A 21,185-nucleotide genomic window follows, 5' to 3' on the forward strand; every position below is an offset into this window, starting at 1 on the left:
AAAGCACACAGTAGGGAAACAGTAATAATCACCTACACCACTACGCATCATCATGGATAAAGGAAAAAGAAAAACACATTACATCAAAGAGGCAAGTGATAGAAAAGCACACACACAGGATGAGAAGTGAGCAAAACTAAAAATAAAATGGAGTACATCCCCACAGACAGTAAAACTTTAAGGGAAAGCAAGGTAATGAATAACACAAAAGACAGGGCTGTGGTAGAGGGGGAAGAACCATGATTGGGGCTGGCCCCACAGGAAGCCTCTGGGAAACTGGTCATATACTTTTTTTTTTTTAAGTTGATCTTATTTATTGTTTTAGTCATTGCTACATCTAGCGTGGGACTTGAACTCACACCCTTGAGATCAAGAGTCATTCACTCCTCCAAGTGAGCCAGCCAGGCACTCCTGCTAGTCTATTTTTTCAGGTTGATGGTGGGTACAGGCAGGTTCAGTTTATTACTATTATTCTTTAAAGTATACACATATATTTTATGTATTCTATTATTTTGTATTTCATGAGAAAATATTTTAAGAAATAGCTCCACAAACAAAAACGGCACACAAAAGGTAACCTTCCATAAATACCTGAGTCCAACAGTTCCTTTAAATAATAAAGGAGGTAATAACAAAGAAAGAAAACCACCCCTTACCCAGAATTATGAACTGAAGTACCGATCACTGACAAAGAGGCAGAGTTCTATACACAGAGGAATTTCTCTAAGAAAAGCTAACAGCCTGAGAATTACTTTATGCTAATCAGGGCTCTTCATCCACTCAGCTGTGCAAGCCAGAAACCCAGGAGTCACGGTCCCTATTGCCCCCCCATCCTCGGCCCCAAATCCGAGTTCGTTCCTACTGCCACCACACTGGTCAGGCTATACACACGCCTTCCACAGACCTTTCAAACTGGCCTAATAAGCGATTCACACTGCTGCCCCAGCCAGGGATCTTCTCCCACTGGATGCCCCAATGCCTTCACTGGCTTCCTACTAATCTAAGCATAAAAGCTAAACTTCTGAACATGACTTAGAAGGTACTATACCATCTGGGGAGTCTGGGCCATGCCTAAATCACCAGCCTCATCATGACCCCTACCACCCCACCTCCTACACACGCACACTTTCCTCTGTTTCAGCCACACTGAACACCCTACTTTGCTTCAGTTTCTGGAACACACACAGAACTCCCACCTGCCACAGGGCTTCTGCACATGGTGGACCTACTACAGCTTCCTCAAGTCCACCTCTCTTAACTCTGACTTGTACTTGAGTACTCAAAGCACACCTTTCCCTGACACAGCTCTTACCTCCTCTCTTCTCCCAAGTGGACTGGGTCAGCGATCATGTGCTTTCTTGGTGGCAACAATCTTCTCCTGTAGCCCTTTCCAAGATTTTGATTCCACTTTCTGTGTAGCTGGTTATGTAATTCCCAATTCTCTTCCCTTAGACCTTAAGTTCCTGGAGGGTGGGGGCTATGTCTCGTTGTCGCTTACCATCGTAGGCTCAGAATCTTGGCATGGCATGTTACATAGAGTGGAAGAACCTTGTGACTCTCTACTGAAAGAATGAATGGATGGATGGAAGAATAGATATTCAAGTCTATGCAGTCACACCTCCCACTCCCACCCACCACTGTAGGGTAAGAAGACCCCAACAGAGGTGAAACAAAATAGATACGTGGCATCACCTCTCACTCCCAGGCCTCAAAGGGAGAGCCCCATCCTTGAAAAAGTATGATCCATGGGAAAATGTTACACGGTCCTACAAAGATGATGGGAACATGCTTGTAGCTCTTGCTTAAAATCAAAACCAAAACATTCTCTTACAAACCAGGAACAAGACTGGATTTTTCTGACCAAAAGGGAAGATAAACACTGTATTTACTTTCTGAACATTTTACATTTGCAATTTCACCTGAAATCGTGGGTTACAATAAAGCTTCTGAAACCTAAGTATGTGTAGCACTGCTGTGTTCAGAATACAAGCACTGCAACTTCTTGAGTTTTTAAAGCCTGCTTTTTATAATTAATCCAGAATTTAATAGGGTGGAGAGCCTTTGCCAATAATTTTATTCAGAGAGCTTTAGCTTACACAGCTCATAAGTGAAACTCTTTCAACTGCTGTGCCCATTTAAAACAAGAATATAGGACATATGCTGACAACTGTAATTTTTAATATCAAGTTCAAAATGAAGGCAATTTCTCCCAGTGAGAGCTAAACCCTTGTTTTCCTATAGCATTAGGAGGCTCTAAGGAGAGCAATAAAATCTAACTTGGCTAGTAAGCTTACTTGGAAGAGCAGAAGGGGACTGAACACTACATGTGCGAAGGTGTATTATTCTTTGCTCAGAAAAGGATCTCTGGGTTCTAGAAAGGCATCAAAAAATGACGTTCCCAAAAAACAACTCTGGGTATGTGTAGGGCGCCTGAGGTTGCCGGGCAAGAATGAGTCTGGAGAAGGCAAAATGGTCAGAAGAGACATCACTTTCACTCTTGTCATTTAAAGCACACCACATTATAAATCTGCGAGGCAATCTATCCACCACACGACTAACAAAAGTTTAACTAAACAAAGGGCAAATAGGCCATATTAGAGATATGTTCTATTGCTGGATGTGTTCTCCTAAGACTAAGAACACATGCACAGCTGACTGCTAACGGTGGTCTCTTTTCTGCTGTGTAGTTTCCTGTAAATAACAGAACAGTGCACCAAAACCTTTAGACAAACTCCACATTTGAAAATAATGTCAAATTATCACCTGACTTAAATGCAAACTTAATATCTGAAAGAGCTCAAACAAGCACTGATGGATTATCTAGTTACTCTGTTCATTTCATTTTACGCAGGGCATAAGGGCTTTCTTTTTTCCATGCCTTTATTTATTTCGTGGAGCCTTGAGCGTAGACCACACACTTTTTACTTGAGTTACTTGTGTAATACCCTGTTATACCTGATGAAAAAGAAACCCAGCAAGCATTTATATCACTCCTGAATTTCTTAAGAGGTTTATCTGGGGGGAAAAGTAAAATACATGCTAAAAAGTATGAAAGAGAAAAGGTGCCCATGAACCCATAAACCAGAGATAGTTGTTGACAAAAAAGAATGAGCTTCCTTCCAGGATCTTTGCTCTGTATGTGTTTTTCAATGTGATCGCAACATGTCGGCATTTACAACTTTATATACACTGCTTCTGCCATTTAGATATTCCAGTTAAGATATTTCATGACAGTACAGTATCCTTAACCCTTCTAGACAATGGACTCCTTGCTGCAGAAATTCTGACCTTGATCTTATCTCCAACACAGAGTTCAATGTTGGGCATAGCAGGAGCTCAGTAACTTTCGGGTTCAATCAGACTCTAAACTCATTTAAAACAAAGGAGCCATAGAAAACAGAAATATTCATAATTATAAATAATTATATTTAATAAATAATTGATCATTATAAATAAGGCATTAATAAAGACATAAATATTTCAGACAGATGTGGTTTAATCTACAAAACTGTTTTCACAGGTATCTCCCCATGGGAAACAGGATTAAATCGAATGGCTACACCTGCTATCCCTCAGTCACATCACAGATCACTCAGTATGTCTCCCGGCCATGTGCATAATTTGGGGGTGATAGTCTGGGGAACATCCTGGAAGTGATGGCTGGAATATCTTCTTCCTTCCCAACCGGCTTACACTCGGGGGTGGGGGAAGAGCAGCTGGGTTCAGATCCTGGGATGGTCAGTTCTTGAGCCTGACTCTTTGGGAAAGGTACACGGCATTCCCAACACCACACTCTGAGCCAATACTGTACAATAAAAAGGTGGCATGCAGGAGATCCAAACATCCATCTATTGGATGATCCAAACACCCATACACTATTCTCTGGCTCTCTCTGACCATTCTGACCGCCAACTCATTCTGACTTCCTCATACATCAGTAAACAGCATGAAGTTATAGGTTTCCTTTGTCATTTATCCCAATATATACCACCTCTACAAGTAAAAGCACACATCCTTGTTTCATGCTAGGATATGAAGAGCAGGGCCACACGACAGGTCCTCCATGAGGTAGGTTTAGTATTAGGTAAAGAGAAGGTAAAGTTACTACCTTTCATTGAAGCTTTTAAGTGAATTAAAAAAGAAATTTTCAGGGGCACCTGGGTGGCTTAGTCGGTTAAGCGTCTGACTTTCGCTTAGGTCATGATCTCGCAGTTCGTGGGTTCGAGCCCCGCATCGGGCTCTGTGCTGACTGCCAGCTCAGAGCCTGGAGCCTGTTTCAGAGTCTGTGACTCCCTCTCCCTCTGACCCTCCCCTGCTCACTCTCTCTCTCTCCTAGAAATAAATAAAAATATTTAAAAAAAAAAAAGAAATTTTCAGTTCAATGAGTCTTTACTGAGTGTCATTAATAAGCAGACGCATTTGGCTAAGGTGCTGGGGCACCAAGCTGAGTAAGACCTTTGCCCTTGAGAACATTCACAGTCCAGGTTTCCCTGGACGCTTTCTCCCTGAGTCAGTAATTGACAATAAAGCACAAAATCACTCCTCACAGAATCCTGCATCTTGAGAATGAACCTGGATCACACCCCACTCCCAGACAAGTGATGTCTGTTTCAAATTTCATTCTTTTTCTCAAAATGATAGTTGGGTTTTTGTTCTTCAATGTTTTAAATTAACATAAGAATCTAGAGAGCAAGGACTGCATAAGGCCCAGTTGTTTGTGCTCTGGAGGAAGTACATTCTGCCATCCAGACAAAGGCTCTGCATTCAGAAGTTAGGCTTCCTTTTCTTCCAGAGGCAAACAGGACAACTGAGGCAGGGAGCACTTCCCATCTGGCAGAACAGCTCAAGCACCAGCATCTGAGTTTCCAGCTCTTCAATGGACTTCAAGCAATTGGAAGAGACCAACCTGAGTCCCTGAACCTGAACTCCAATGGCGTAGGCAAGACAACCCTCTGCTGTCATCACTCAGAATAAACATAAGTACTTCTTTTTGGAAATAAGGGGGGTTGTTGCTCCCAACTTCTGATCAAGTATCCTATCACTAAGAGTATGTTTGGTACTCACAAAACATGATATTTTGCTAGAAATCAATTAAAGACCTTCATTTCTTTCTTTTAAAATAAGCAGATAGGAGCACCTGGGTGGCTACAGTCAGTTAAGTGTCCGACTTTGGCTCAGTTCCTGATCTCACCGCTTGTGAGTTCGAGCCCCACATCGGGCTCTGTGCTGACAGCTCAGAGCCTGGAGTCTGTTTCAGATTCTGTGCCTCCCTCTCTCTCTCTTTGTCCCCTCCCCCACTCGTTCTCTTGTTTTCTCATTTCTCTCTCTCTCCCCGCCACGAATACGTATTTAAAAATAAAACAAACAGATATGCCTATTCTAGTCTTCCTCCATTCCAAAAAGACTGCTCAAGGTGCTCCGTGGGGTAAATACACTTTACTTCGGAGGCCATTGCAATAAAAAATTTGGAGAATAAATATATAAATCAAAATCACAATTTTACAACATTATAAAACTGTCCAGGCAAAGGAGGTAAGATGAACATAAGATAAAAACAGAAAACATGATCTGCTTTATGAAAGCACCAATTAATCATTTTAAGTTTAAGAAAAGCACGGAGCTTCTATGAGGAAAAGACAATACAAACGTGTAACAGCTAACATTTTCTTTAGTTTAAATCTTTCAAAAAGCCACACTAAGTGAAAACATTTAAAAATGAATCAGAAATTTGTTGATATCCACCCACTGAAAACACAATCTGTCAAATTCTTTCAACGTTCTGTTAATATCTATTTTTTTTAGATAAAAACTACTTCCAGGAAAGCTGTTTAAATTGAGAAGAGTAAGCGAATAATCACCAATAAAATTATCTATAGCACGTATCACTCAGAATGTGGAACTCTACTTCAAGCAGGTCTGTTCCCCACATCGTTCCCCACCCCAGTCCCAACAATAGGCTCTGTAGCTCTATTTATTATTTTCCCCGCTTCTATTTATTCAGAAAAGTAGTCAGAGCAGGAAATAGGACAAGTCAAATGATCACAATCAATCTCATCACCTTCACAACATGCTGTGAATGTAATTAATCCTCTATTTATTTAGGGGACTTCACACCCCTTACATTAAGGCAGGGACTCCCTGCTGGCTTGGGTTGAGATAATTATGTTATAACAAGGATTGGGTTTCAATCATAATAGGCAGAAGAAAAAGGAAATTGTACTTGAAGTTGACAGTTTTTTTAAGAAGCTTTCTTGTGACTCCATTCAAAGGAAGCTCTTGACAAAGCTCTCCTTAAACAGAGCACTTTCCAAGAGCGATAACCACACGTACGCCACATTAATCAACATAAGCCTCTTCTCGGAAGGAGACGTGAAGGCAATCCGAGGACTGTAACAATTCTATATGAAGTAGAAAACACTGGTTTACAGAACCAGACGAAGTCAAGCTCACCCGAACTCACTTGATCCTGTGAGCATCCTCCCAACAAGAATCCTCGAAAGACCTGTGATGGGTGAACAAGCCCCAGAACAAGGAAAATGTCAATTTGTTCGTACAGCAGCTAATTACACACTGTAAAAGGCCTTGGCTCCAGCAAGCCAAAACCAAGGATTTGAGAAGTCTGGAGCCAAGTACCCGAGACCAAAAACAAGTAAGGATAGAGACAAACCTAACACAGCCACGCAGTCACAGCCCTAAAACAGGCGTGACGCCTGCAAGCCTCCATGTACCAATAAGCACAGGGCATTTTCCAGTTCAGGGGTTGCTGATTTCCCCTGAGACTTTTCAGATATTTTTTTTTTAATAAGAACTCACAGGCATACTTTCACCTCTAATCTCTACCTTAAGAAAGTTAATGTGAGAATATAAAGGCTTGCTACTGAATTTTTACAAACTTCTATTTTTTATTAATAGATTACGATCATGATGCCTGTAGCACAACGTAGAAGTAAAAATAATAAATGACTTACATTTCCAAATTTCAAAAAATTCTCAAAATGTGTCCATCCTACTGTTCTCAAGGCCTGGAATCTTGATGACTGGGGGGTGTTTGTATGTGTCAGCTTTCCTAGTATCTCAGTGATACGTCAGTACCTTTCAACAGCATTTAAGCTCTTGGAGAATCAAAATGTGCAAGAAACTGAAACTTACTTATTTTTTGAGTTCCAGTTCTTTGTAAAAACAAAACAAAATACAGTATCCCGGAATAGGAAAAACCACTAGGTAAAAATGAGGAAAAGACCTAAATAAACTATGGACTTTAGTTTATAATAATGTATCAATAATGGTTCATTAATGGTGACAGATATACATACCAATGTAAGACATCAAATCATTGGAGAACTGAGTGTAGGTTATCTGAGAACTCTATATCATGGCCACAGATTTGCCAGAAATATAAAACTATTCTAAAATAAAAAGTTCACCATTTAAAAAGGTAGGATAAAAACTACAAATGAGGAAAACATAATAAGCCAAACAACAACAAGGGAAAAAGCTCCACAAAACTTTAACATTCAGATATAGAATTCTTTTGTCAGTTTTGCCAATACACATAGTTCCAGGGAGCATTCGTCTCTTTACAAAGAGTTATTTTAGCCCGAAATCTGTGGGAACATTCATAATCCTATGATTTATTGGCACATTTCTTGTAAGGGAAGCCTAATGAAGAGCACCAGTCCCCAGTGGGCGCTGCTGAACTACGGGTGATAAGGTAAAGAACCATGAAGTCAATCCTTTCTATATGAAACCCCGCAGAAGGGATACAAGTGAACGAATATTGGCATGTGCTAATCTTTTCTTCCAGAGATAAAACCCACTCCCATCCAGGATGAATTTGTGGATTTAATTAAAAATAAACAGTAGAACTAAAGAGCCACCGGACAGGCCAGAATAAGCACCTTACCAAGAACAATTTCAAATCAAGAGAGGTTTAACTTGCTTGAAATTATGCACGATTGTTTCCTGAAATTTCTATAGGCTAATCATTAGCAGCTCATGAAACACTCAACCTTTACCATTTATCACAGAAGTAACTTCCCAGACAAAAGTAAAACTGCTATGAGTGTGTCATTACGATGTGGCATGCCTGAATTTAACAGACCCCTGAAATCACCTCCAATACTCTGCGTTTATTATGACTATCAGTGACATGGGTGACAGTAAAGGGTTAGGGCTCTTCCTCAGCAAGGGCTCAGAGCAGCATCATGGAATTACAGTGGTGTTCTCTTAAGGTGTCTGCAAGCCCTACCTGCACCGCTCTCCAGAATGCCACTAGTGACAAAGGGGCTGGGCATCATGTGTGTACTGCCGTAGGGAGCATCCCTGCCCCACGGCCACTGTGGCCAAGACAAGGAGACCAGGAAAAGTCAGTGACTCGTGGCTGGGCCCATCATTCTTCCTCCCTTGGAAGTACAAGCAAGGGACTAGTAGTTTATCTCTACTGAAACTAGGTACACATGAACTTGGCTGCAGAACAGCCATGGCTCCTCCATGTGCATCACAAGAGAAGGGTGGCAGTGACCTCCAGGACGAGGCAACACGAGACCACCTGTCACCAGAGAGTAAGCCGACTGCTGCACGTCTTCATGACTTGAACTCACGAAGCCCAGCTGTACTGCCTGCACCTGGATTCCAGAAGATATCCTAGAGCCTCCTGATAAAGTTCCCATGTTTTACTATCAAAGTCTGAGCGGGTTTCTCTTGTGTAACCAAATGGAGAAATAAGGATTTCAAATCCAAAACATCATGACGCCAGGCTAACTGTGAACTCTCTTACTCAATAATAAAGAGATAACTACAAGGATAGATAAAACTGATCTATATGCAAGAAAGTCTTACATCCGTTCTCACCCTTCCAACACACCACAGCTACAACCAGGAAATCTGTTCATCATGTTGCTTACATGTTTTACTCGTCTGCTCCTCTGCATGATGTTATTTTCCCAGCCTGGAATGTATGCATTCCTGATTATCATTATATTCATATGTGTAATAGTACCATGCGACGAGATAGCGTTTTTTATGTTTTGCTATTAATTTCGATCCCTTCTTTGTCTAAACTCTCTTCCATGTATCCTTTCCAGCTGTGATCCAAATGCTCCTGACTACTTTCTCATGGATATTCCTTAGAGACCTCAAATCAACATTTCTACAACTCATTCTCCCTCCCTCTCTCGCCCCTTCCAAACTACATCCTTTCTCCACTATTATTTAATTTCAGCCAATACACCTCCAATGACCCAGATAACTGGTGAAGTCAAAGACTGGATCTTCTCTTTGATGCTTCCCCTTGTCCCTCTCCTCTGACATCCCATAATTACTAAGCCCTGGCTCATCTGCCCCTCAAATATGACCACCAGTGTCCTTCCCTGCTCACTCCCCTGGCTCAGCCTGCTGCCGGCATCACCACATCCAGATGAGGCCTTCGGTCTGGAGTCAGAGCTCTGCCCCACTCAGTTCATTCCCTGCAATGGGACCTGATGGCTCTTCCCGGAATCAGAATCTCATCATATCACTCTCCCAGACACAGTATGGCTCAACCTCTTCAGTCGCTCCCTACTCTCCCAGGACAAAGTCTGAGCATCTTCAAGTGGCCAAGGCTTCACAAGAACACCTTGGCCTCATTTCTTTGCTCTCATGCCTATACTATGATCTATCCATACTGAGCTTTTGAGCTCTCTAAGAGAACCATATTCTTGTGTCCCTACTGTCTGAAGTACTTTTCACCCCAGCTTCCCCATCTGCCATCTGACCAACTTTTACTTGTCTTTCTGCTCTCAGCTTCAAGTGTTCCTTTGAGAAGCCATTTCCTCTATGCCAAGGCTAAACATGTGGCTTCCTAAGTGTTTCCCCAGCACCCATGCTTCCCCACTACAGCTGCGTCAGGCTACAGCACGGTGTTCTGCTGACATCTGTACTCTCCTCTACAGATCAGCTTGAAGATGGTGTCTCTCTCTCACCACAATATCCCCATTACCCATCGAAGTACCTAGCAGATAGTAAGGTTCAATAATTAGTGGTTGAAAAAACAAGTAATTCCGCTTTCACACTCAGCGATAATGTTCTATCTTGGCATGTGAGTTATACCCCCATGCCCATGACTTTGGCAGTAAACGAAGAACAAGAAAGAGCCACAAGGAAGAGACCTGTACTGTTTTCAGGAGCATAACCCTATCCCCTACCAAAGCACATACATAGAGGAAGCAGGTGGAACAGTATAAAGCAATGATGAGGTCCTAAGCTTTCTAGAATTTTATGATTTCAGTGCTGAAATGGCTTAAGTTCATTTACAGCTGAGGAAATTGAGGTCTAGGATTTATCAAATGAGATAGAATTATTCAGTGATAGAATGTTTCCCTCTAAGAAATTTCCATATTAGTGTACAAAGGGCCACAAAGTAAGATCTGGTGGAGGAAAGTATGCTAAAAAGCAGTGAAAAAATAAATTGCACCAAATGTATTAAGCAGAGTAAACTATCAGTTCGATGCAAAATGGTTCATTTCCTCAAAGATATCTTTGTTCTTTTCCCCATAAGCAACTACCTTAAAAAAATATTAGAGAGAAAAAGTGTAATTTAAGACCTTTATGACTAGCTCAAACTGAGAATGAAGACAGCCAAGATTTTATATTTTAATTTCATTTTTTTGAAAAGAAACCGCCAAAAATTTTCCATGTAGCAATAACAAAGTAAGTTGTTCCCCTGTGTTTTAAAATACACCATGCATTAAAACCATACAGTATCACATTTTCTTCAGTGGGCATATACTCCTTTTATAATGAGAAACAAATAATTTTTTAAAAAAATACTATGCTATGGATATTATGTTGTAAAGGAAAATGATTTATAGGGTACTATATTACAAAGATACAACAAGTTACAAAATGACAGGTGCAGCATAAAATGGTTTAAAAATGCACTGGAAAATAATTAGAGGAAATACTAAAATACTAACTAACCCTGGCTGCATTAGATAAATTGAGGAAAGTGACTTGCTGAAATATTACTGCCAATGAAGGAAAGAACTGGAACATATTTTACAGCTCATGCTTTCCTATCCACATTTATATAAGAGGATGTAAACTCTCAGAAGGTCAGAACTATCCCTGCTACTGATAAGTGGAGCCCACCAGGAAAGAAATCAGGGAAGGGCAAAATTTACTGATTGTAGCTGAAAATGTCAATTAAAATAAGTAAGAGCCAATGCATAGTTTTTAAAGTGTTATTTTTTTAAGGATGAAAAATGCTCATTTAACTGGCTGTACTAAGTACTATTCAATTTAACAAAAACCTACTGTGCTCCCAGGACTGTGACAGGCCCAGAGAGGGCCTGGTTCACAAGGACTTTAAAATTTTAGAAGGGGAAAGAGTTAAGCACTTCAATGACTACAAAATGAGGCAGGCATGAGATGTGCCTATCTGATCTTAAACCAAGTGCTATGGGAACATCCAGGAGGAAGAAGAGTGAGTCATTAATTCCTCTTCCTACAGAGAAAGCTCCCTAAACGGTATTTTCCCCACATTCCACGGGTAAAGAAAAACTGGCTGTCTCAGGAAAACACGAAATCCAGATCCAGAAACTGACACTATCACACGCCTATCTCAGAGATGCTACATGAAGCAAACCACTTCCTCATGCCACCCCTCAGGGTGCGTCGGCTTCAGTGACCAACATTCTCAAATCTTCCAATGACGCTTCTGGTGAAGGATGGCAAGGAGCGTTCCTTTTCAGAAAAATAATTTGCAGACTTCAACCCAGAATAAGAACACAGGACCTTCAGTTTTGAAAATCTGCAAATACGCTCTACAAGGCACAGGGATCGCAAGGAAAAAGAACTACACAGTATAAAGCAAAGTGTAGGATTAACTGTTGTCCTAACTTCATTAACTGAATATAAGAATGACTTTGCAACCCAGCGCCAACAAGTTTCTGCCAAAGTGGATGTCAGACTATAAAAATGAAATGCTGTTTTTTGTGTTCATTAGAAGTTACCACCTGTCTGATATTTTAAACAAAACTTCAATCTTTATAATCAAGAACATAAAACAGACATTAAGGAAAATACAGAACTATTTTAAAACATAAAAGTAAGGTGCTAGATTTCACTGATAAACTATATGAGAAAGAAATAAACCAGAAGGTGAAAGGTGAGGAAGAAATTAGTTATGACAATCATCTGCATTCACTGCAATATAACTGATTTAAAGCCAAGACAGCTCAGAGAAAAGATGACAGTGGAAAGCTCCATTATGTTGCATTTGAAAAACTAAGGATTGAATCAGAAAAATGAATAAAAATCAGGTAAATGAACAAATGTGTTATTTCAAGGGAAAGAAAAACAGCCAGACTCAACTAGAGTGAAATGTAACACACAAAGTGAAAACAATGCAGCCTATTTAGGGAAAGGAAAGTTATGGTCAAATCTGTAAAGTTGAAAAAACTTTTCCAAAGTAATCTGAGGAGGGACACCTGGGTGGCTCAGTCAGTCGAGCATCTGACTCTTGATTCTGGCTCAGGTCATGATCTCAAGGTTCATGGGTTCAAGCCCCGTGTCAGACTCCAACCTGTCACTGAAGAGCCTGCTTGGGATTCGCTGGCTGGCTGGCTGGCTATCGCTATCTCTCTCTCTCAAAATAAATTAAAAAAAAATTTTTAAAGTAACTTGAAGAGTTCCTGCTGGTTTCCCTCTCCTGTCTCATTTCCCAATACATTCTCTTTGAAAAAAATAAGTACTAATATAACAATTATTAGGAACCTAAGAATTTCACTTCATTTCCTGCAACTTAAAACCAAGGGAAAAAGGATTTTTTAAGCTCAAGGAGGTATGGTAATCCCCACAGGGACATAAGGGCACACACCTTCTACTTTAATGAAACACGATCTTCTCTCTAGCTAATAAGGAATGCCACAGAGGAAGGAGGCGCTCATAGAAATGGGATCCTCAACAAACCTCAACGCTCACTACATGTTTATAAAACCCTCACCCTGAAGGGAACAAGAAAAACCAAAACCCATACAAATAGACTATTTCCATTTAATTTTATTATGAAAACAACAGGAGATGGCAGCAGGGTACTTGATAAGCTCAATTAGCAGGAGGATGACACGGAGTGATGACACGCCACGATGACCTCAGGGGTTAAAGACGCAATTTTCCAACTGGCGCCATGGAGCCTTCCACCACAGACCCTGCCAGCACCTGCTGTAGGGTAGAGGCTTTATGCTGAGCAGACCGCCAGCTTTTCCCTCCCCCAGGTAGAGCCTCAAGGCTTTATTTCACTCAGTAATAGCGCTGCTTCCCCATGAACAGGGGCCAAAAATAAATTCTATATAACGGCTCACTCAAAGCAGGCATGAAAGTCATACTAAAGCACTCACTTACCAATTACAGCAACAGGCCAACTACCCCGATAGTTTTTCTTCTAAGTCACGAATGATACAGTGCCATCATTTTCCGTCGCCCCTAAGAAGCGTTCTCATCAAGGGCTCTATTTATACACCATAATCTGGGTACGTCCGTTGAACTTCTTCACAAGGTAAAAGTTCATTGCCTTTTTAATTTTTTCTTTTATTTATTTATTTTTTTAAGAGAGAGATAGAGAGCAAGGAGGGGAGGGGCACTGAGAGACAGAAGACAGAGGATCCAAAGTGAGCCTGACTCGGGTCAAACTCCTGAATGGTGACATCATGACCTGAGCTGAAGTCAAGAGTCGGACACTTAACAGACTGAGCCACCCAGGCACCCTGAAAGTTCACTACCTTTTTAAACTTAATACTGGTCAACACTTTTTGAAAATTTTACATACCACGTGCAAGGAGCCTACTTTTGAGAGTTCAGACCCTTTGAAACCTGTGTTACCAAGAATCACATCATGAAGCTTTGAAGGTTATACTTTTATACTCTGAGTAAGAGATTCTGTAAGCCGGCGGTTGGCCAAGGAGTGCACACCTCCCATGAGGACGATGGCTGATGAGGCTGGTGTCTTATGGAGTTTACACAGGCGCCCCTGCATACGTGCACACACACTCATAGCCACTGTAAGCACACTGCAGCTCGGACACCAAAGTGTGAAGTCTTGAGATTTCATATTGGACAGCCAAGAGCATAGCCACAAACACGCACAACTGTCTGTTTTCACACTTACTTTCTAGGCTATAACCATGTTTTCCAGTAAAATCTTCACCCTCTGCACCTCTCCCAAAGCCAATTTGCCAAGCTCCCCACGCTGATCCAGTTACTTTTCAAAGCATTTGGTATCTAGATGGAGTATTCTTTTTCATTACTACTTGCCTCCCAGGCTATTTCATTTTCTTCCTCCTGGGTCAGGAGGTATTCCAGAAATGAGAGCATGTAAAATTCGTAAGTAACTCAAAACTTACTTGGCTTTCTGAATCCACACACAGTAGTCTGAGATGTAGAGATCGTTCAGAATGTAAGCTGGGTCGTTCTCTTGAAAAATTCTGTGAACATCCAGTAGACATTTTAAAACTGCACTTTTACCTAAAGGAAGATTTTTTAAAAAACCAAGTCATTCTTAAGAAAAAACATCTGATCATCTTAAACTGAGAAATTCAGATACTGCAAGGTAACGTATGTAGAGCAGTTAAGAAACTTAACCCTGTTTCTAGAATATTTTTAACATTCCTTTATCACATAAAATCTTATCAGTACTATAAAGCCCAAAGCTCTTTATGTCCTTCATTAAGAATTGTTAGTATGGGCACCTGGGGGGCTCAGTTGGTTGAGCATCCGACTTCAGCTCAGATCATGATCTCACAGTTTGTGAGTTTGATCCTCATACTGGGCTCTGTGCTGACAGCTCAGAGCCTGAAGCCTGCTTCAAATTCTGTGTCGCCCTCTCCCTGAACATCCCCCACTCCCTCTCTCTCTCAAAAATAAACATTAAAAAAAAAAAAAGAATTATGGGGAATCCTTATACTCTATTTCTATAGCAGATTAATACTGGTTACTGTAAAAATACTATGAAATAAAACCAGGTACAAGGAAAGTTCCCCAAATGAAATGATTATTTAAATGCACCATAGTTTTAACTATAGAACGTTATTCTAATTCAACCTTTCACAACACCATGAAAAATTATATTCTGGTTTTTAAGCTTCTTTATTTCTTATGTCAACATTTTTTGTCAAGGAGTGATCTGGTACTAACTGAAATTTTTTCATCTTAAAGAACTGAGGAAAATTCAGGCTGAAAACCAAAATATCACAGCACTCATTCAAAAATAAGCTGACAAAATCTCTTGGGAAAAAGGCATCAAGTACTAAAGTCTTGTTCAATCTAATTACTTCCTCCTGGTTGTTGAATGAACCTAATTTTAACGCCAAAGAAAGCTTACAAAAGGAACCTGTGACAACTCAACAACAATTTCCTAGGAGTCCCAACTTCATGACATTCCCTGAAATGTATCAGCTACAAGGCAAATTACTAAATCTATAGTAGCACCACTTCCTTTGATCAGTAAAACACAACATTTTCAGTTTAACAGTTCCAATCGTATCTTTACAGTCCTGAAACATTAAAATACTGTCTATTGATTTCCTGAAGATACTGGATGTGCTTTCATTGACATTTCCCAGTTGACTTTTAGACAGGATAAAAGAATTATGAGCTACATAATGACATCTCAAGGTGCCAAAATTGCTGCCACTAAAGTTTTAACACAATTAACACTAGAAAATACGTTTCAAAAGAATGTCTTATTAGGGATTTTATTTAGGGATTAGTCCCCAATACCTAGAACAGAACCTTGTAGCAGCAGATTGTCAATTTCAGTTTCTTTTTTGTTTAATAATTTTTTATTTATTTCTGAGAGAGAGAGAGAGAGAGAGCATGAGCAGGGGAGGGTCAGAGAGAGAGGGAGATACAGAATCTGAAGACAGGCTCCAGGCTCTGAGCAGGCTGTCAGCACAGAGCCTGACGCGGGGCTCGAACCCATGAACCGTGAGATCATGACCTGAGCCAAAGTCAGACACTTAACAGACTGAGCCACCCAGGCGCCCCGTGTCTCAATTTCAGTATCTTAAGAATGAATGAATTAGGGGGTGGCTGAGTGGATCAGTCGGTTGAGCATCTGACTTCAGCTCAGGTCATGATCTCACGGCTAGTGGGTTCAAGCCCTGCATCAGCCTTTGTGCTGACAGCTAGGAGCCCGGAGCTTGCTTCAAATCTGTCTCCCTCTCTCTCTCTGCCCCTCCCCGCTCATGCTCTGTCTCTCTCTCTGTCTCTCTCTTAAAATTAAATNGTGTCTCAATTTCAGTATCTTAAGAATGAATGAATTAGGGGGTGGCTGAGTGGATCAGTCGGTTGAGCATCTGACTTCAGCTCAGGTCATGATCTCACGGCTAGTGGGTTCAAGCCCTGCATCAGCCTTTGTGCTGACAGCTAGGAGCCCGGAGCTTGCTTCAAATCTGTCTCCCTCTCTCTCTCTGCCCCTCCCCGCTCATGCTCTGTCTCTCTCTCTGTCTCTCTCTTAAAATTAAATAAACAATAATAAATAAAAATAACCAAGAATGAAAGAAAGGATGAATGATGCAGTTTTCGCCTGCCTTACACCCTTGCAATCCCTCTCCTCACACAACACCATATACCAGGCTGAGGCTTCTTCCTGGATATGCCCTGGTAACTGCCCTTTCCCACCACCTCTGTGCAACTATCCTCACCTGTACTCTCAACATCTCGTGCTTGGATCGTAAGATCTTCCTCCTCCCTGCTCCTGTTCCAGACTCTCTCCTTCTAGACCTCTGACACACTTTTTTATACACTGCTTTCCTCAAGTCCCCTCCCTGGACATGCTTTCAAAGCCCTGTGCTCACCTGGCTCCCACACGTACCATGCCTTTTCTAATCCACCTGACCTAACGACATCTTAGCCTGCCTTCACGGCCTAGCGTTAAGACTTCACCCTTCAGGGAGCCTCCACTCACTTCCTAGTCTTCAGAGCTCTTTAGTGAACCCTACAAAGGAATGTGGGAAGGAAAGAGCTGATCCTCCCCCGCAGTCTCCTCTGCTCATTTCACAGAAGTACACAGAACATGAGGAGCAAGGTTGATAAGATACTCACAGGATCCAAATTCCGAACTCACTGGCTGGTGGCTAGGCACTGCGCTACACTACCCACATGTTCGTGGCCCGTTCCGTCTACAGCACATGTTTATTACTCAGGAGTTAAATACTACGTTCCTCCCAAAGCAGGAGCCATGGCTTTTTAAAAATTTTTAACTATGTGGCTTCCTCACATGCAGATGGGAAGAACGCCAATCAAAACCCCATTGCTCAACTGGGTAAGAGAAACAAATACTTTGAAGGCTTAAAACTACATTTGGTTCAGTCATGGCCAGAACTGTGATATATCAGAGTGGCCCAGATTAACTGTATCAAATGACTCATGTGGCTCCCCCCACGGCAGGCCTATTTTCATTACATGCCTATGTAATGCTATAGGCAGAGTCTGATGACAGGAGGCACGAAATATAACCAAAACACACCGAAGTGATGAAACCAATTTAGCCACATTAACCCAAGAGGAAAAAAATCAAGGGAGAACTAAAGTGTAAGAATATTTTTAAAGTTTATTTATTTGAGAGAGAGCGAGAGAGAACGAACTCGAGGAGGGGAAGGGCAGAGGAAAAAGAGAATCTTAAGCAGGCTCCACACTCAGTACAGAGCCTGATGCAGGGCTTGATCCCACAAACCAAGGTGTGTGACCAAGGACACGGAGACAGCTGTCCTAAGGATGAGGTGTGAAGGCCTACACGCAGCTGTGCGAGGATAAGATGCCGGACTCCATGGATTTTTAGTAAGAAGGGTTTGGAAGTAAGGTCACGTGTTTAATGAAAATCTATAGCAACCATTACCCTAATGAAATTCCATAGCTTCCGTCAGCAGACATGCCGGAAGTAAGGTGGTCCCTTGCTAAGGGCCGTGGCAGATGCACAGCTTCATCATCACAGAAGAAGAAGAATATAAGAAATGTCAAAAATAATCTCTTTTTAATTCAAAGAGAAGTTTCACTGAATTTGCATGTTTTAATCCTTTTCTTAAAAAAAAAAGAGACCAATACACATAGGAAAAAAACCTTAATCATATATACACTCAAATAATATTAAAGTTTGTCTCTACATTCACGGAACACACCTACGTGCCTGCTGTGTACCCAGCACTGTCCTACATGTGGCATCACGGTTGCTGCTGCTCCTCTGTGCTTTCCCCTATTTTCAAGCTTCTCCACAATAAACACTTATTTGCTTAACAAAAAGGTAGACACACTCGGCCACACACCCAGCCCTTGAAATACTGGCAATGAACGCTGACAAATTTTAATTCATATTTAAATGTTCTTTAAATTGTAGTTCTCAACCACCGAGAAGCAACATTTAGATCAGGTAATTCTAGAAAATCACAGGCAAGGCGGTTTTGAAAAGGCAAGTTGTGTGCTCCCCGAAAGCTGTGTTGTCACTGCATGTGTCATTCAAAGTGCTTTCACAGGACGCTGTGTGACAAAAAAGGTAAAAGAGAACTCGGCTACTGGCAGGTGACAATCTAGAACAGTAAGTACATTTTTTTTATATCTTTTTTTTTAATAGTTTATTGTCAAATTAGTTTCCATATAACACTCAGTGCTCATCGCCACAAGTGACCTCCTCCATGCCCATCCCCCCTCCCCCCACATCCATCAGTCCTCAGTTTTTGTCAGCATTCAAGAGTCTCTCATGGTTTGCTTCTCTCCGAACAGTAAGTACATTTAAGTCATTGTCTCCCCAACAATGTGTATTGTTACCCCAAGGTCACACTGAACCTCCTTTGTTCCCACTAAGTCACCGCAGAACACGGCCACACAACCAAGAGACTCCAGAAGCTCAGCTCACAAGTTTTTTCCGTCTCTTTTGTACTGACTGCTCTTTCTCTCAGGTTGTCAACCACTTACCCAACAGCTATCAGCAAAGAAAAGAGCTGGCCTTGCTCCAAGCTTCGACAGGACCAGTGGCCAGCACCCTCCGGGACACCAAGTACCTGGCTCCTTTATCCAGCTGTGGGCTTGTCACATAGCATCCAGGTATAACAAACTACTTGGCCCTCAATCTGAGGACATATATTCTGCCAAAAGACACTGGGGAAAAGTGACCGTCTTCAGCTAGTTCGCTGCCTGGCCCAAAGCAGGAAAAAAGAAGATGCCCCACACGGGACCCATGGTAACTATTTCCATCACAGCAATGCACTAACAGGCCTCTCCAAGATGTCCTATCTCCAGAGAGGTAGCGACTCTCCAGATAGACCTGGTCCTTCTTCAAGGCAACCATAACCACGAAGAAAGGCTTCTGGGACCAAGATCCCTTGTTCATTTGCAAAGGTGGTTTAAAATCAGTATCCTGGTATTATAAATAACAAGGGCCAGGAATGTTTTACCTCAGGGTAAAATGCACAATAACAACACACAAATAAAGACAACATAAAGAAAATAGGGATGCCAATAACAAGCAGGAAGGCAGTAACAGCATTTAACACATTGTCTGGCTACTCATTCTCCAGCTTTCCTTTAAGGAGAAGGTAAACTAAGAGCAGTGGTTTCCTGTTCTGGACAGATGTGGCTTTCACGTTAACAGATCTTAAAAGAGAGACAAGAATGGACTGTTCTAAATTAGAAGACACTGGCTATTTGCAATCTTCCTATTAACAGATCTGGTTTGGCAATAATGTCTTACTCACAGACCAGCTCTTGATTGGAAGCACTTAAAAGACGACTCGCATCTCTAAGAGATGATCAGAATAAAGGATTCTGGCTGAAAGCCAGTCCAAAAAAAAAAGAAAAAGAATATACATTGCTAACTCTATATAGTAAGAGAGAAATTTCTTTTCAACTGCTAGTGCATTATAGCTGCTAATACAGCTGAGTATCTGGTTCTATCCTTTAAAGTTTTGAGCTACACAAGCGGCCAAAAAGAGTAAAGAAAAAAGACGTTATCGGAAATACTTGAAGGGAAACACTGCTTAGTACTAGTACTGATTTACAAAATGATCTTCAAAATAAAAGCCATCACTGCTATCATCTTAAAATGCACAAGTTAGTAGATACTGGTTAGATTGCTGGGATTTTGATGAGACCGCATTATCAGGAGGGATGACTTATGAATTACTTCTAACATTAATTTTCATAGATTATTAGCCATAAAAAATGGATGATAGAGTAATTGTATCAAATTAATCAAAATTAAGAAAATCGAAGTGTGGTAATATGCTTCAAAACCAGGCCCTGTTAGGGAGTAGCTTAAAGTCACCTCCCTAACAATTAACACAAACATACATTAAATTCAGCTTTACAAAAGCTTTTCAGTCCATTTCATCATATTTTAAATTCTCAAATTCTTCATATAGGTACTTAGGCTCTTGCATTTGGGAACTATAATAAGAAACACATATGAAGCACTAAGAGTTACTATTTTGAGCACAATTTATAATCCTGTGGCAATTTTTTAAGCATCCTTAGTTCTTAGAATTACATGTATTGCTAGTATAGCCACAAACAAAATTAACACAAAGCAAACACTTTGGAGTTGCTCCCTCTGCCTGGGAAAAACAACCCCAAGTGTGAGCGCAATTGACCAGCAAGTCTCAAATCCAACAGTGCCTCTTCTAGGAAGGCGGTTCCAACTCTCCCACAAGCCGGTCTGGGCTCTTTCGTAATGCCCGGCACATCTAACAGGGGAGTCAGTAGCTACCTACCTGCTCTACACCGAGTACTTTCCGCACATTACATCATTTAACCCTCCCAATTAGGTACCTCCTTGCTCATTTCATAAAGAAGGAAAGTGAGGTTCAAGGACATGGAACTGGCCAAGATTACAGTCAGGAAGCAAGAGTCAGGACTTGAAAATAAGCCTTCTGCCTCCCAGTCACCATGCAATGGACACCAGGTCAGTATTCATCACCTGGGGTGGTGAACTCCTGGACGGCAGGAAATCATGACACCTCTTCGTCTTTTGTCCCTGGGCCAGCACACTGTCTGACAGATTGTGGGATCCCGTTCAATAAGGCGAGTTGTTACGTAGACTTGAGTACATAAAGTCGAAGTTTAGAAACAACTTGGTCAAATTGCTCAGTTAGCATCTACCTGTTACACATGTGATCTGTAGATTTAAGTTATGAAGTCACAACAAACATGAAACATACAGT

General features: G+C 41.2%; 1 protein-coding gene across 2 annotated transcripts in view; it reads right to left on the reverse strand.

Annotated features, from left to right (window-relative positions):
• SHQ1 (SHQ1, H/ACA ribonucleoprotein assembly factor) overlaps positions 1-21,185 on the reverse strand; it is a 101,174-nt gene that overhangs the window by 29,296 nt on the left and 50,693 nt on the right. For both annotated transcript variants that reach the window (XM_077770641.1, XM_077770640.1), the window contains exon 10: positions 14,379-14,499. In XM_077770641.1, coding sequence (XP_077626767.1) covers positions 14,379-14,499 — 121 coding nt within the window. The remainder of the gene's footprint in view (positions 1-14,378; positions 14,500-21,185) is intronic.

The sequence above is a fragment of the Crocuta crocuta genome, unplaced genomic scaffold, assembly GCF_008692635.1.
Source record: "Crocuta crocuta isolate KB4526 unplaced genomic scaffold, BGI_CrCroc_1.0 scaffold126, whole genome shotgun sequence".
NCBI classification, from domain to species: domain Eukaryota; kingdom Metazoa; phylum Chordata; class Mammalia; order Carnivora; family Hyaenidae; genus Crocuta; species Crocuta crocuta.